The sequence below is a fragment of the Halichoeres trimaculatus genome, unplaced genomic scaffold (assembly GCF_033239565.1).
Source record: "Halichoeres trimaculatus isolate MK-OKI-2021-1 unplaced genomic scaffold, fHalTri1.1 fHalTri1_scaffold_21, whole genome shotgun sequence".
In the NCBI taxonomy this organism is placed as follows: Eukaryota; Metazoa; Chordata; class Actinopteri; order Labriformes; family Labridae; genus Halichoeres; species Halichoeres trimaculatus.
Genome location: NW_027437199.1, coordinates 23,638,029 through 23,653,292, shown reverse-complemented (window position 1 = coordinate 23,653,292; position 15,264 = coordinate 23,638,029). Strand labels below are relative to the sequence as shown.

The 15,264-nt window shown below is 42.8% G+C and overlaps 1 protein-coding gene across 5 annotated transcripts; it reads left to right on the top strand.

Annotated features, from left to right (window-relative positions):
* The first annotated feature begins 219 nt into the window (after window positions 1-219).
* On the top strand, window positions 220-13,665 carry tfec (transcription factor EC). Of its 5 annotated transcripts, none has more exons than XM_074698391.1 (8): window positions 220-336; window positions 5,676-5,918; window positions 6,592-6,693; window positions 8,374-8,419; window positions 9,454-9,510; window positions 9,902-9,977; window positions 10,872-11,019; window positions 12,615-13,665. In XM_074698391.1, the coding sequence occupies exons 1-8, from the start codon at window positions 280-282 to the stop codon at window positions 13,095-13,097; spliced, it is 1,212 nt and encodes a 403-aa protein (XP_074554492.1). In that variant the 5' UTR covers window positions 220-279; the 3' UTR covers window positions 13,098-13,665. The 5 variants fall into 5 exon arrangements, with proteins under 5 accessions (XP_074554492.1, XP_074554490.1, XP_074554494.1 ...); XM_074698389.1 differs by having other exon boundaries at window positions 8,374-8,494; XM_074698390.1 differs by lacking the exon at window positions 220-336 and adding an exon at window positions 882-944 and having other exon boundaries at window positions 8,374-8,494.
* The last annotated feature ends 1,599 nt before the right edge of the window (window positions 13,666-15,264 follow it).

The following is a 15,264-nucleotide window of genomic DNA, read 5'->3' as shown; positions in this document are numbered from 1 at the left end:
ACACACACACACACACCCTTAACTGCCATCTATATTTTTGCCTCTGTCAGGCCTTTCCCTGACCAAAAACACACAGAGTATGAACACAGTCAGGAAGCAGCTCCTAAATAAGCTGATGTGTCATGCCTTCCTTTCTGATATTTCTGCAAAATCTCGGAAAAGAGGCTGCGGTACTCTTCTTCTTGTTCCTCTTCTGTCTCAGAGCTCTAAGCTCTGACAGTTCTTGTTCCTCTGTGCAAATTTGCTGCTCCTGTGGAGAAGCTGCCGTCTTGATGAGCCATGAGTCGCTGTTGTGTGGTCAAAGTGATCACCTTGACAGAGATCCAGCTTCTGCAGGTAGGATGCAGAAAAACCAGCGCAGGCTGGGGACTGATTCAGCTGCAGTATGACTGTATGCGTATTTGTTTGTGTTTTCATGCTTCAGAACTGTCTGTGCTTAGTGAAAAGGCATGCACTTAAAAGCTGAATAACTGAAGAGGCCACAGTGTGATGCAGATGTTGTGATCCGTTTGCTATCCGGCTTTTATCTTCCTTCGCATTTCACAATCTGGAGTGTGTGGTTTCACATTTACCGGTTAAAAACATCATCAAGCATGTCTGAGAATGCTTTTTGTTCCACTTTCATCTTATTTGTGAAGATCCGAGATGGAAAGAAGAGATTCATCCTGCATTCTCTGTAACTGGCAATGTGTTGAAAGAAAAAACAACCATTTTGCAGAAATGAACCCAAACCTCCCACAGGGTTCTGTCCATTATTTGTTCACCAGCAAGTGTCAACGTCACCCAGTGTCTCATAGGCTGCAGGATTTTTCTGAAGTGAAAGAAGAACTTGGGTAATACCGAAACCAAGTGAGACAAGAAGTATTCATTTAAGAGAGACACCTGTGAGTGTGTGTGAGTGTTATGGAGCAGAGTCAGTGGGATGGATGACATACAGCTTTGAGGTAAATCCCAGCACTATTTAACAAATCAAACAGATTGAGGCATGATTTTAAGCATTGAACTTCAGCAGAGCTAATGGATGTTTCTCTTCTTCAAAGTGGTGTCTTAAATCTTAAGTGGAGGATTCATGGGGAGAGTTCATTTGTTTTTGTAGGAGCTGGATCTTTACGTTTGTGACATGCTGCTCAGTGCACGCCTGAATCAGATGCACACAGATTCTCTGCCAGTAGAACGTGCGATGTGACTGAAGCAAAATAGAAAAAGTGGCCTATTTAATGAATCTATTGAATTCATGTGTGATTACGATCAACATGAGGAATCAGATTATGTTACTAAAAGAGTTAGGAGCGGTTTAATGAGAAAGAAAAAGAGAAGCAAGGGAGTCGTCTGATTCAGACTTCTTTTTTTTTTTTTTTTCCTTTGGTGGTTTAAATGTCTCCAGTGGAGATAATTGAGTTAGGAAGCAGAGATGACCTCCTGAGGACAGTCCATTCTGTATTTAAAATGGTCTCAGGAAGTACAAATGTAAAATGGATGGACATTGTTGGGTTACGATGTTATGAAACAGAGCAGGTAAGACTAGAGAGATTCATGATAATGTTGCATCAAGCAGCATAGACATGCAGGATTGAAGTTCCCGACTGGTATTAGAATAGAATAGAATAGAATAGAATAGAATAGAATAGAATAGAATAGAAAACACTATATTCCAGAGGGGAAATTCAGGAGTCACAGCAGCAGTCAAGAAAACAAAAGTAAGAAAGTGTATAGAAAATCCAAAAAGGTCCATAACCAACTGGATGACAACAGCTTGTCCATCATTTTCCTGTCAGCCAGTCTCCACCTCCACAGGGTCCAGGACTGAGCCTCCCCAGCAGTCTGTTCAGTCTCTGTCTCCTGGATCCTGTCTGCTCACAGCAGGCGAAGCTCCTCCAATGTGGCGTTGGTGTCTGTTTACTCTGTTAGCCATGTCTGTGAATAATATGATGCTACTCTGCCTTGTGGTATTCCCTTTGTTGCTGGGTTAGCACGGCTAGCTTGTCCATGTTACTGTTGATAGTATCTTTCATCCATCATTCCTAATAACGATGAATGGAAGGACAGGTCGATGCCGTCACTTCTTAGCTCACACCTGAGAACCAGCACATTGACCTCACCTCCTTCTCCTCACCTTGTGGGAAGACATCAGGCCTTGCACCAGTTTGCATTGTCAGGCTGCTAACAGCTGATTTCACATGTAAACAATGCAGCCATGGTTACATGTAGGATCTCCAGACAAACACAGGAGAAAAGTAGTAAAAATAACACTGAAGACATGACCAGTGTGTCTATGACCAACAAATATGCCATAAAAAGCAATGATCCACTCCAAATCCAAAGATGATGAAAAGAGATTAAAAAATTACAAGAAATTGACAAAGAAGAGAGAGAGAGCTGCTGCAACAGGCAGCCACAACCAACAGGGCGGCGCCTAGCAACAATTATTTATCTGATATCTGACATTTGCAGACATGCAGACTAAAATCCCAGACTGAACCTGTGACCTCTCCTTCACAAGTGACCACAAACACTACCTCAGTTGTTGCAGCAGGTGCTTGCAGCCATGTCGAGTGAGCTCAAGTGTCTGAAACATCAAGATTGTTACCACAGCCCCAGAGCTGAGCATGGACTTCTTATCTCATTCCTGTTCGATTTCTATGGCTGGCATTGATAATTCCAGCATGTCCGCTTCACACATGCACAGGCATGCCATTGTGGAGGTTTGCCTCAGTGACTGAAGCACCATTACCTCTCAAATCTAATCAGATTCTCTTAAGTGGATAACAAGCGTGTCTCCGGCATTTACAGTAGTGAGAAAGGCGAAGTGAAACCAGGACAAACTGCTGTCACACAAAGCAGATGCGGTGTGTCACAGTTCTGGCATCCCTGCTGCTAGCCATTGCAGAAAAAATGTTGATTGGCTAACAACTGGCATCTTGTTTGAGCAGTCAGAGAAAAGCTCTCAGTCTCTGACATTCTGGGTATTGTGACGAGTCTGGTCTTTAGTTAGGTGGTAAGTAAGAGCTGCTAGTCAAGCTGACAGAGATCATTTAGAGTTCTCGTAGCCTCTTGTTTAGCCTTGCTGTGCTATCAGACATTGTAGATGTAAACAAACCTCAAGCTAACTCTGGTTGTATCAAACAGAATCCATGGTGTTCAACATTTCAGGATCTCTTTGGAATTAAATTGTACTAAATATAATCATTGTGCATAAAAAGGAGTACTGAAGGTAGAAATCACATTAGGCTAATGTTGGCAGGCTACCAAAGCACTGCCAGAATTTTTCTCTTTCTTTGGAAGAAGAAACTTTCCATTCTTCATCTAAAAATGTTCAATAACAAGAAACATATTAAAATCCACATGGCAGTATTTTGCTTTAGTCTTATTTGAATCTGTCCTTAAATTTCTCGACTGATATTTTTAAGGGTTTTTTCTTTTCAAACTTCATGCTTCAGTTTGGTATATAGTGTCAAATATTATTTTTTTTATTTTTTTTTTATTTTTATTTTTTTGGATTAACTGTTGTCAGAAAACCTTTTGTACTTTTGTTTCTTACCAATCTGAGGAACTTTCATGTGCCCTAAAGGCAGTGGCAATTTGTTCTAAAACTGTTAGGGATGCTCAGCTTCCCCTAAAATGTCCCCAAAAAATGGTGATATGTACCGCTGTGTGAACATTTCATTGAAAAAGTATGCGCTAGAATTGCTCCATCTTATGTTCAGAATCAGCTACCTATCACAGGTAACTGGCTCCACCTCCTCCTCATTCATCCCGCAGCATCTCAGCGCTTTAACTCAGTCGGACGCTGAGTGTCTTCTGACTTCAGCGGGGAAGTGTAGAGTGGGTTGTTCCACTGTGGAAACTGGACGGTCATTGGATAAACGCTGGGCTTTGTCCCGCCCATCGGACGCTGAGCGTCTCTGGGGGTCTATGAGGCTGTGGGCTGGGCTGGACGCTGGGCTTCTGCATGATGATTGGATGAGCTGTCTGAAGCTGATCTTGAAGTGTAACCCTCCACCGGAGCATCTGAGTTTTACATTAAGTTGTTCTTGACTGACCGGGAGGCTCTGTCGACCCCCAGCGAGTTTACCTTTCTTAAAAAAGATGAGCTTTGTGTTTAAAGATTCTCTCTCTTTTCACCAATAAGCAGCTACAGCTTCAGCTGTGGAGCTTCTCCCCCTGACACTCACACTTACAGCCTGTCGTAGTCTCACGTAGCAGCTCCAGCTGCTAGCAAGCTGGCACAGAGGATAGAATTTACGTTGAAACAAATAAACAAATTTATGATGTAGGCCGGAAAAAAACAAGCTTCTCCTCCTTGACTGACCAGCAGTCACCACTGCTTAAAAGTGAAATCTAGGGTCAGAGAAGGTTAAAAAGTACAAACTATTCTCCTCTTATGTCACTTAACTTTTTTCTGGTATCAGTTTCAAAAAATGCTGTTTTCTAATCTGCCAAAACATTTATAAGCTTTGTTCCTAATCTCTGACTTTCCTCTACCTATACTGATTTTTTGAGTTCAGTCAATGGAAAGTATCATAAAAATCTACAGAGCACGGTGGATGAAGCACTTTTAAGAGGACAGATCAGCTCCTTGAAAGACTAACGTTATACTTTCACCACTAACAATCCATGTGTTCTCATCAAGCAAAGCCAAAACTGTATCAGACATGAAGCAATAATATCCAAAACAAACCCCTAGTAACTTCACAGAAATGGTATTATTTCTGTCTTTATCTGGAACACTGATTATTCTTTAACGTCTACATTGAACCCAGTATCTGGATGAAAAGGCTTGGTTAAAAATGTCATTAGAGGAGTTATTTAAAACCCTTTTGGGAACAAGGGTCAATTGTGCTGCAACAACCCCTGGAGCACGCAGCAGAGGACTTCGGGAGCTGACCACCAATTGGTCAGTTGCAGAAAAAAGGGCGGTCCAAATGAATTAGTGATAGATACTAAAGGCAGATATCCTGCAGTGATCAAACCCCGGGTGATCTGACAGTTCAGTGTTTGAAGTGATTATCATGCTGGGCAACATAAAGGAGGACCCGCAGCTCTGGGCCTAATTAGTTCACTTAGGGCCCTTTATAAGACATTGATAAGGCAGCGAGGGGATCAGGCACTCACTGAGTCAGCAGAGCAACAGGACAGCAGCAGCAGGAGCAGACCTGGATCTCTTAAACTGACCTGCTGCTACAACAAACAAACCAATTTGACGAGTATCTGCTTTTCTGAGAATGCCACACCTAACTGACTGCAGTTACTACACCATGCGGGACGCAACCAGAGCTTCAAATGTAAGAACGCAAAAACTTGTTTGGCTAATACCATCATTTTGTCAATCCTTCCTGCAGGATTTATGCCTAAAAGTACAAAGATGTTAAGTTCAGCATCAAGTCAGATTTAGGAAAAAATTTTTTAAAGTTGGTAAAATCTATAGTTTCATAATTCTATTTCAGAGGCCTTTGAGTCCGCACTCTCATGAAGAGGACTGAACAACACGTTAAATGTGATTCACACCTTTTTTTTTTTTTTTTTTTTTTTACAATCTGCTCGGTCTAGGTGACTAATGGGAAAATTCAGACTCCCAGCTATTTCTATTTGTTGAGTTTTTCCTCAGCGGTGTATCTGAGGTTTTAGAGACAATGTACAACATCGATCCTTGAGAATCATTCTTCTTTTCACCACAGGTACACAGCCACCTGGAGAACTCCAAGTTCCACCTGCAACAAAGCCAGAACCAGCAAGTGAAGCAGTACCTGACGCTGGCGTCAGCGGCTGGGCAGGGCCACGGCGTTACACATCCACACACCCCGGGCCAGGCACTCGCCACCGTGCCTATCATGAGGAATGGACACATGCCGCCTGTCAGTGACAACAGCAACCCTAACAGCCCTGTCACCCTGCTCACCATGGCCAACCACGACAGTGAGGTGAGTGAGAGCGACAGCATCGTCATGTCGTTTGAGCTGCGGCTGAATATATGGAACTGAAATTGAGAAAACTTTAAGGAAAGTGAAGCTGCATCAACAATTCTAACCACAGGAGTTGAGGTTGTAGCTGTTGCAGATTTCTCAACTCTCATGAGATATCCTGAATCAACATTTTGACAAACACACCCCCTCAGTCTGTGTAGATTTTTTGTACAGTTTGTGAGAGTTTTACACAAAATTTTGCCGTCCAAAGAGAGAGGAATCATGGCTGATGCTTGGTTTGATTTACTAACCTGTGAAACGCTGCTCTGAACTCTGACTAATCATTCAAACAAAGTGATGCCATTATTGATCTCCCTCTCTCTCTGATGTGCTCATCAATAACTTCAGACATACTCTGATGAGAGATCTTCTTTCAAAGTAGGAAACTAGTTTGATAACAGATGCATGTTTACCCCCACCCCCCACCCAAAAAAAAAAAAAAAAAAAAAAAAAGCGGTGCTGACTAACTCTTGAATGACCCAGTGTGGAGAACTGGTCCGTTATTTGATTAGTTTCCGGATGGTCCTTTTCTCGTGTCTATTTTTGGTTTGGATGATGAAAAGATAAGATTGGACAGTACAAAGATCATGCGTCTATCCATGAGTACACTGAAATCAATGTTTTCTTTTAGTTTCCAATGGATGAAGTTATTGATGACCTAATTAGTCTTGAATCCGGTTTCAATGATGGAGGCTTGGATTGCATGGAGCCTAACATCATAATGCAAAACAATGTAAGTATGAATCACATTAACTACAGCCACTTCAAACACTTTGATCTATCATTAGAAGGTCTTTTGTCAGTGCCTCAACTAACAACTTCTTTCCTCCTAAGCCCAATGTGGAATTCAAAACGGGGTTTCTCACCCAAACATTCAGGTGCAGGCTCTGCTTTCTTGTGAAAAATGAGGCTGCTCTTAGCTCGGGGTCAGCATAAGTCTAGAGATCAGTCAAAGTTCATCACAGCTTAGCAACATTGCTCACATTTCACAAGACGATGAACAATGCAGATTAGAAAGGAAAAGAGGGATTTTTGAGGACAGAGGTGTGTGTTTCACATCAGTCCTGCAAATGAAGAAGCTAAAAAGTTTTCAGTCTTGAGATGGGAAACAAGACAGGCTTGGAGGAATTTAAAAACTCTGGCCAAAAAAAAAAAAAAAAGAGAGGAGAGGTCCATTTGGTGAGAGAACACTGCACCTGAACCAAAAACAGAGACAGCTTGTAGGATGGGAATACTGGGACTGCAGAAAAAAGCAGATCAGCAAACAAAATAATACACACAGAATACTGAGACCAGATTCTGTCACAGAGAACAGCGGGGAAAGCCAATTTAGTTCCAAATGAAGAAATGAGAGCGACAGAGGAGTTTCACGAGAGAGTTACAGAGCCATCAGAGCTGGCTAATGAATACAACTCCCAGTGGGCTTGTTCAGAAATGATAGCATGCTTAAATGGATCAATTCATTCTAATTAGTCAAACAGTGCAATGCATCACGCTGTTTTGCCATGTCAACACATCCAGGAACACAGCAGAGAGGTGAAGTGAAGTGATTAGAAAAGGAGAAGTGGGGGAAATGTTGCAATCTTTCATTTTGATAAGCACATTTGTCCCCTCCTCCTTCTCCTTCTCCTGCTCTTTCTCCAGTCTTTGGTGAAATAATGAGAAAAAAAAAGAAACACAAACCAAACTAGATATTTGACTCATCTGCATTTTCTTTCACATCTGCGGACTCAACACGCAGCCTTATCTCGTCCACTCGTCATGGATAAAATATGCTCTATGTGTCTCAGCGTTTATGCTGGCTTCTGGAGCATTTTCCCATAAATACACAAAATGCAGATTGGACACACATGTGTGTCTGCACGCTTTATCTCCACATCTCCCCACTCCATGAAAAGACATCTCATGGCAGATCCGATGCAGGCTCTCCTAGATGTGAAGCGACTCAAAGGAAAACAGTTTTGCCTCTGTTCTATCCGTTGACCCAGTGAGCCTTTTCATGTCGCTGGATGCTATTTCCAACACAGAGGACATCTCTGTGCGAGGCTGCTTTCAAGTGGAGGGGTTTTGAAAATGGTGGGTTTAAAAAGGCGAGGCAGCAGCCCCCGGGTTGAAGGTCAGGGTTTGCTGGGTCAGGCTTGAGGCTGGCCTGCGACTGGCCTGGTTCCACTTGGTTTCTGCTACGTCCTGCTGAGAGCCACATGCTGCTCTCTGCTGTCTTTGCCTGGGGCTGACAAACTCCTACAAGCCTATGATCACTTCGCTCTCCTCCGTTCCTCTTTTGTGAACATAAAACACAGCCTCACAGCTGGCAAAACAACCAGGAAAGCCTGTGAGATTCTCCAAGGAAGTGCAAATGTCTGTGTGTGTGACTGATCCTGTCCTTTCTTCCCTCCCTTTCTTTGCCTCTAAGGTGTCCCTCAGCGGCAGCATGCTGGACGTCTATGGGGGTGAACAAGGTATGAACGCCCCTAATGGTGGAATGAGCCCCACATCTAACCCTACAAAGCTCAGTGTTAAAAGAGAATACACAGGTATGAACTCATACCATAGCTGTGATTTGACCACTAACCAGATAGAGAATAAAAACATGCTCACACAAACACAGGAAAGATTTTGCATCCTTTGTTTAAATTTGGGAGAGTTCAGGGGAACACAGAGGTTAGCTGAAAGCAGCTGTGTGCCATGCCTCTGTTTGCAAAATCAGATCCTGCTATGTGTGTCAGGCAAACAAAAGGCAAATGTGTACACTGATTTATGTTCAGCGGTTCACAAACACTGCCCTCCTTGTTCCAGGACATAGAAACGTGTAGACTTCTCTGTAACACTGCAGAAAATATCCAAACAGAGAGCCCTTTAAGACAATTCTTATTAAAGTCATGCATCAAGCGGAGCAGCCTAATTGATTTAGGAAACAGAAAAGACGCCTGAAGAACCCTTCACTCTCAACGGGCCAAATAAGTAAATTGCCATCTGTTTAGTTTGAGTGTGGGTGCAGAGGACAATGGGCTGCTACACAGACTTTAAATGTTCCTGATTGAATCAACAGAGGCAAATTGGGAAATCCAATCTCAGGTCCCCAATTATGTAATTTGAAAGAATGTGAATAGAAATATGGATGCAGTGGCATTCTGTCCCTCCTCAGGAGAGATTAGGGAAAAGTGTCTTAATTAGAGGGTAAGTAGTTAAACACATTTTTTTCTCCTTTCACACACAGCGAGCTACAGACATGCTGGAGGGGAGAAACTCAGCTATCTCAGTGTGTGGTTGTGGTTGTGCGTGTGTGTGTGGGTGTGTGTGGGTGTGAGTGTTGTATGTTGCGTGTGTTCTTTCAGCCTGACCCGAGCCTTGAACTCCCTCCAAACAACCCAGTGTGTGTTTGTGTCCTGACTGGACCTTTTGTGGTGTTTTAGCTCCGTTGTGTTTCTGTGTCTATATTTGTGTGCGTTGCTAACTGATTCGTTCTCCTCTGTGTTTTTTTTTTTCTTGACAGAACACGACACCAGAGTGATGGCCAAGGAGAGGCAGAAAAAAGACAACCATAATCTGAGTAAGGGTCTCCTGATGAAAAGAAACCACATCTACGCAACAAAATCTTAAATCTCACTCAGTGAATTTGTAATTTCTAGATAAAATATCTTATTACCCTTAATGTTAACTCCATAAGTCTGAACAAAAATCTGGTTTAAGGTATCACCAGTCAGAAGTAAGGGTTGGTGTGATTGTAATGTGTATAAATGGCCATCAAGGCGACTTTTTTGAGCACAAAGAATGTCTCAAAATAAGATCCATATCTTGATTTCTCAGGTCAGTCCGGCTCATCTGGAGTGTAATGAGAGTCACTCAGTGAGATTGAAGTTTTTAGCAGTGAAGTATTAGGCATAGCAGCACAAAGTAATCAAACCGATGATTTGGTGGTTTTTCCTTTTTGCTCTCTTCAGTTGAAAGAAGACGAAGATACAACATCAACTACAGGATAAAGGAGTTAGGGACACTTATACCAAAGTCGAATGACCCGTAAGTTGTTCATTTTTAAGCATCTTTTGAATTAATTCATCTTTTTGCTTCCCTAAATGATTTCAGGACCTCGTCTAGCAGGCAGGAGTATTAAATTCCAAGCATAAAGACTCTCTTAACACTGTTCATTGAATTCACGTAAGAACCCAAGCACATTTCAGTTATTTTTCAAGGGCGCACTTGAACCTCCATTGTAGTCTTTTGCTCTTAAAGCTGTACATCCTCTCACTCGGTCCCCAGCAGTTCAGCTTAAAGCATGCATGATGAGGTAAGACGGGGTCAAATGCAAAGAGACAGAGCGCACCGTTTGAATCAAAGTTTGAAGATGGATGGAAGCAGAAAGACAGTGTGGGCCTGAATTGAAAACCCAGCGGCCATCTTTCCTGGTTGAACTTTGCCTGGATTTTAAATGGGAGGTTGGGGTTGTCGTCGTACCGTTAACACAGGATGAAAGAGATTATTAACCCCGATCAAAGCGACGTCTCACTCCTGAGAAAATGGGACAAATTCACCCCTTTCCCTCTGTAAAAAAAAAGCAATAATATCTGGAAAAGAATGACTTGCACTCTTGCACCTTGAGTCCAAAGCTCCATTTCGACCCTCCGTCTTCCTACTTAGCTCATTTTCCCCTCACCTATTTTTACACGAGGATTAATTTTACCGAACAAGAGAGGTCCAAGAATGGAATTTCCACATAGCTACTTAACTATTCTATTAAAATTTCCATTCAGTGTCCCCATGTAATGTCCAAGGATGAATAATTGCCCCATGTAAATCACTATTTCTTATTCACATCATAAAAGAGGGGGGAAAAGGCCCCGTGTTAAAACTTTCCACTCCTACTTTTCTTTTTTTTCTTTATGGGTTACCTTTAATATTTCTTTTTTTATGCAGAGACATGCGCTGGAACAAAGGCACCATCCTGAAGGCCTCTGTGGAGTACATAAGGTGGCTGCAGAAGGAGCAGCAGCACGCTCGGGAGCTGGAGAGCCGGCAGAAGAAGCTGGAGCAGATGAATAGGAGGCTGATGCTCAGGATCCAGGTGAGAACACAGTCGTGTTTGACTGTTTTGATGATTAAATCTAAGACCTTGAACTTTTAAATCTGATATTAATTTTTTTTTAAATAGTCTCCTGCAGGCTTCTAACAAACTGGTTTGTTAAAGGTGTGATCGACCACTCACACTACAGAAATTTCCAACTCCAAAGCTTAAAACCCAAATGAACTCACCCAACACAAACACAGATAAACTGATAAATGCAGACGATAGCCTCTGCTTTTACTGGAAGAATAAAAAAAACAGACTGAGAAGCACTGATGTGAGAAACATTCTCACATGTTTAAGCAAACAAACATAATGTTTTCTCTGAAGAATGACCAATCCACTCAGGAAGCTCTGAGCAACACAGCTGATGAAAAAACAGCTCAGAAAGAGTCAAGCTGGGCGTTTTGATGACACCGTGAGAGATAAGGTGTGGAAAGAATCAGTGTGGGAGAGGACTTTGTGACAACACCAGGACTCCCAAATCGCTTCTGTTTTGGATCATCAGCTCAGTCTGCAGAGGAGTAGGGTGTGGTTGTGATTTTTCCAAAGGGAACAAACTGTGCTCTGGGTGGATCCAGACCTTTGAAAAGAAATAAGTTCTGGGGGTCTTTGATGATGTTCTCCCTGCCTTGGCTTTTCACGTGTATTCATGAAAAGTGGTGTGCTCTCCCTGCTTTCAGGTTTGGCATTTAGGCAAGTCTGTGTTTCCAACATGTCGACCTTCTTCATTACGTCTCTATAGACATGAAAGAATGACTGTGAAGACTTTCTCCAGGAAAACACACTCTTTCACAGACTCCATGGTTCGTATTCTTAGATAATCTAAGGGTGTATTCAGATCTGTGGCTCCTTTCCTTTGTTTTGACTCAGGAGCAAAAATGATGAAATTATAGTTGTTGTCACTTGGTTCATATGCGTTCACAAGGCAAAAGTCTGTTGCGGTCCAAAGTTGCAAACAAATGCCACATGCGATCTTTTTTTTTCCTCTCGTTGGTCAGAAATCATACCTTGAAGGTGTGGAGTTTCCTTATCTTCATGGAGCATCAACAACGTGTGTGGCTAATCAGTGTTATAGCTTTTATGGCTCATGTAACAGTGTGTATTATATGATCAACATATGTAGTTTTTAAGAGTCCTGACTGCATTATGGCACTTTATTTCTTTACCACTCCACGTGAGCCCACGACTCATTTTCTTCAGTTTTTCAGTCTTCTCTTCTTCTGCTGCTGTGGTTGATTCTTCTACTCCTTCTTCTTCTACTGTTCTGACTACTACTGCCCCCATCACCACAGTGTGAGCCACAATTATAAGTCAGTTGTGGCGGTTGCTGGGGCGTTTGTGTTCTCACTGTAAAGGAACTACTACAGGGCTTGAATGGAAGCGAACTGAGACCACCTATTTTTGGCGATCTTGACCTGCTTGTTTTGTCCCACATCTGAGAGCGATTGTGTTCACATATGCCCAAACAAACCAGGGTTTTAAGGAGGCTGCTCGCTGTTTTGGAACAACTGCCCAAACAATTCAGGTGTGAATACACCCCAAGTCAACACACACCTTGATATGTTGGTTTTTCCTTTTTGTTTTTCCTCCAGGAGCTCGAGATCCAGGCTCGAGCGCACGGCCTTCCAAACATGGCTACAGCCCTGGGGACAGTTGAACTCTCCTCCCACCTCCTAAAACAGCAACAACAGCAGCAGCAGCAGTCGTCCCCCCAGCAGCCCCAGCAGCCTCAGCAGCCCCAACAGCCCCCCCTCTACCAGGAGGACCCCAACAGTGACTACCTCCAGAGAATAGCTGCGGTCCCCGGTGTCCCTTCCATCCCCAGTGCTGCCGGGCCACAGGACCACATCCAAGGCGCTGATGGCTGCACCACTTTCTCTGACCCACTGTCCCACTTCACAGACTTCTTCAGTGCCACGCTCAAGGAGGAACACCGGCTGGATGAGATCCTGATGGACGACCCGCTTTCACCTTTTGGCGCTGATCCACTTCTCTCAGCTGGCTCACCTGGAGCTGTGTCCAAAGACAGCAGCCGCAGGAGCAGTTTCAGCTCAGCTGGGGGTGACGACTCTTAAGACTTCATTCTCCTGGTCGTCCCCAGCGATGAACTCAGACAGAGTGGGAACATGACCACTTTGACTCTTCTTAATGACAGCTGAAACACCCGATAGCGCTCTGAGAAACCATTTGTAAATAGAATGCGTTTTTTTTTTTCTCCAAAGCTCAGCAGCACTGGGAGTGGTGTCTGAACTTCCTGCGACCTGACAGAACTCAATCACAGACAAAACACACTGATCTCTGCCTCCCAGACAGAGCAGAAGAGACTCAGAGGAAAAAGGGAGTCATTATGTAAAGGACACAGTTTACCGTTTAAACACTGTGGTAGCCAAACACTGTAAAATATGCAAAACAATTACTTTTTTTTTCTCAAGAAATACAACTATTAAATAAAAGGAGGTTTTGATGTTTGCATTCAGGATTGTTATCATGCGATGTGCTTTGTTGTTTCAGAGAAAGGTAAAAACCTGTACCCGCTGACTCACTGCGCTGCCTAACATGTCTTGACCTTGTCTGTGTTTGTAAGTTTTTATGTATTTATATATGTTCTAATCCATGTATTCATAAAGAAGATATCTATATCATTATCTAATAACCTTTTCTATACCAAGCAGGGGTGAGGAAAACATAATAAACCCCTCTTTTTGATAAACCTGGCTTTGGCTCCTTGTTTCATCTCACAGATGACGTTTGTTTTACTGAGATAAACAATCTTGAATAAGTTTTTTTTAGAATTATCTTCTGCTCATCACCAGTAAACTGAACATTATCCCTGATATAAAGGATTGTTTTTCACTGAAGCTGTGAAAGGTACTGTTTAAGTAGTATGTATGCTCACCTTTTGTAAGCTAACTAAAAACTAACTCTTTACAGCTACTGATCGATGCATAACCTCAGCATCTGGCTAAAAGTTGTCCTGAAAAAAGGAAAAAAAGTATTCAAGAGAAAACTGAAAGGTAAAGTGGTGGTTAGTTATATCTCAAAGTGACAATTTTACTGTTTTCCCTTACTGCAATATCTGTCAAAAGAAGCAGATACTCTTACTGTGCTCTCAGTTATTTTCCCAGACTGCCGCCTTTTCAAATAAAGAGGGAACTCTGCAGATATTACTTGTCGCTCAAAGCAAAGTCCTAATTCTGTGACTCCCAGATATTTTAATTACCTTTTCACCATTCCCAGCATGCTCGTTGTTGGAAGAGACTATGACCAAGACGCATCCAAGTTCTCAGTTAACTCAGATTTATTGGTTACAGCAAGTCAAAAATGTGTGACAGAGCTCTGGGTTCTTCTTTAACTCTCCCTATCAGCCCTGACACAAGTCTTGGACTCCTCCTTTAGGGATAAGAACCTGGTTTTCTGTCCCTAGATCTCTCTTGTAGTTGAAGATCCACCTGTTCTAGTCTCTCAGGGGCCATTTACACAATAAGGGTTTTGGGGTGAAATGCGAAAGTTTTGTTGCGTTTCAGCCTCGCGTTAACACTGAAACGGTGTGAGCCAACCTAAAACACAAACTTTTAAAAAACGGCCTCTAAGACTGGGATTTTTCGGAAATGCTGCCGACGCCATTTCCATGTAAACAGTAAGCCGGCATTTTCAGTGAAAACGCTGACGTCACACTCCGCTTCACGCTAGCAATCGTCATGGACATACCCGGAGTGGCTAATCGGGAGGACAATTCCCGGTGGGCCGGCCTGAAGTTTGGGCCGCGAGGGCCGGTGGTAATATACATTTTTTAATATTATTATAATTTTTTGGTTCGGTGTTCATTTGTGGCCCTGAATGAGTGTTACCTATATGCTATAACTGCTGTCCCTGTGAGCCGTCTCCATCCTTTTTTTTTTTTTTGCTCAGAGGCATCCTGACGTAACAGCACGTCCATGCAGGCTAAAAACCGCCAGTCAGAGTCTGTGTAATGAGCCAGCTCATGGCTACTGCTGGCCAGATGGATCAAAAGAGCAAGGGTGGGGCTGAGACGCTTAGAATAAAAAAAAGGAAAGCGCTGGAAAATGACACTTCAAAATGTGCAAAAATAGCATCTTTTTAAAAAAACATAAAACGCCAACGAGTTCGCAGTTTGAAACAGCCGAGGATGGCGATGAAACTGGTAAAGCAAGATGTTGAATAAAATGCAGCTTGCACCACGTGATGAGACGACACCACATAACTGGGGAAACTTTGTCTTGT

Excerpts from the sequence above, each read along its gene's own strand:
- tfec (XM_074698389.1), top strand. The coding sequence starts at position 280 with ATGAGTCGCTGTTGTGTGGTCAAAGTGATCACCTTGACAGAGATCCAG. Across the intron at positions 8,495-9,453 it reads TGTTAAAAGAGAATACACAG|AACACGACACCAGAGTGATG; the intron begins GTATGAACTCAT and ends TTTTCTTGACAG. Across the intron at positions 9,978-10,871 it reads ATACCAAAGTCGAATGACCC|AGACATGCGCTGGAACAAAG; the intron begins GTAAGTTGTTCA and ends TTTTTTATGCAG.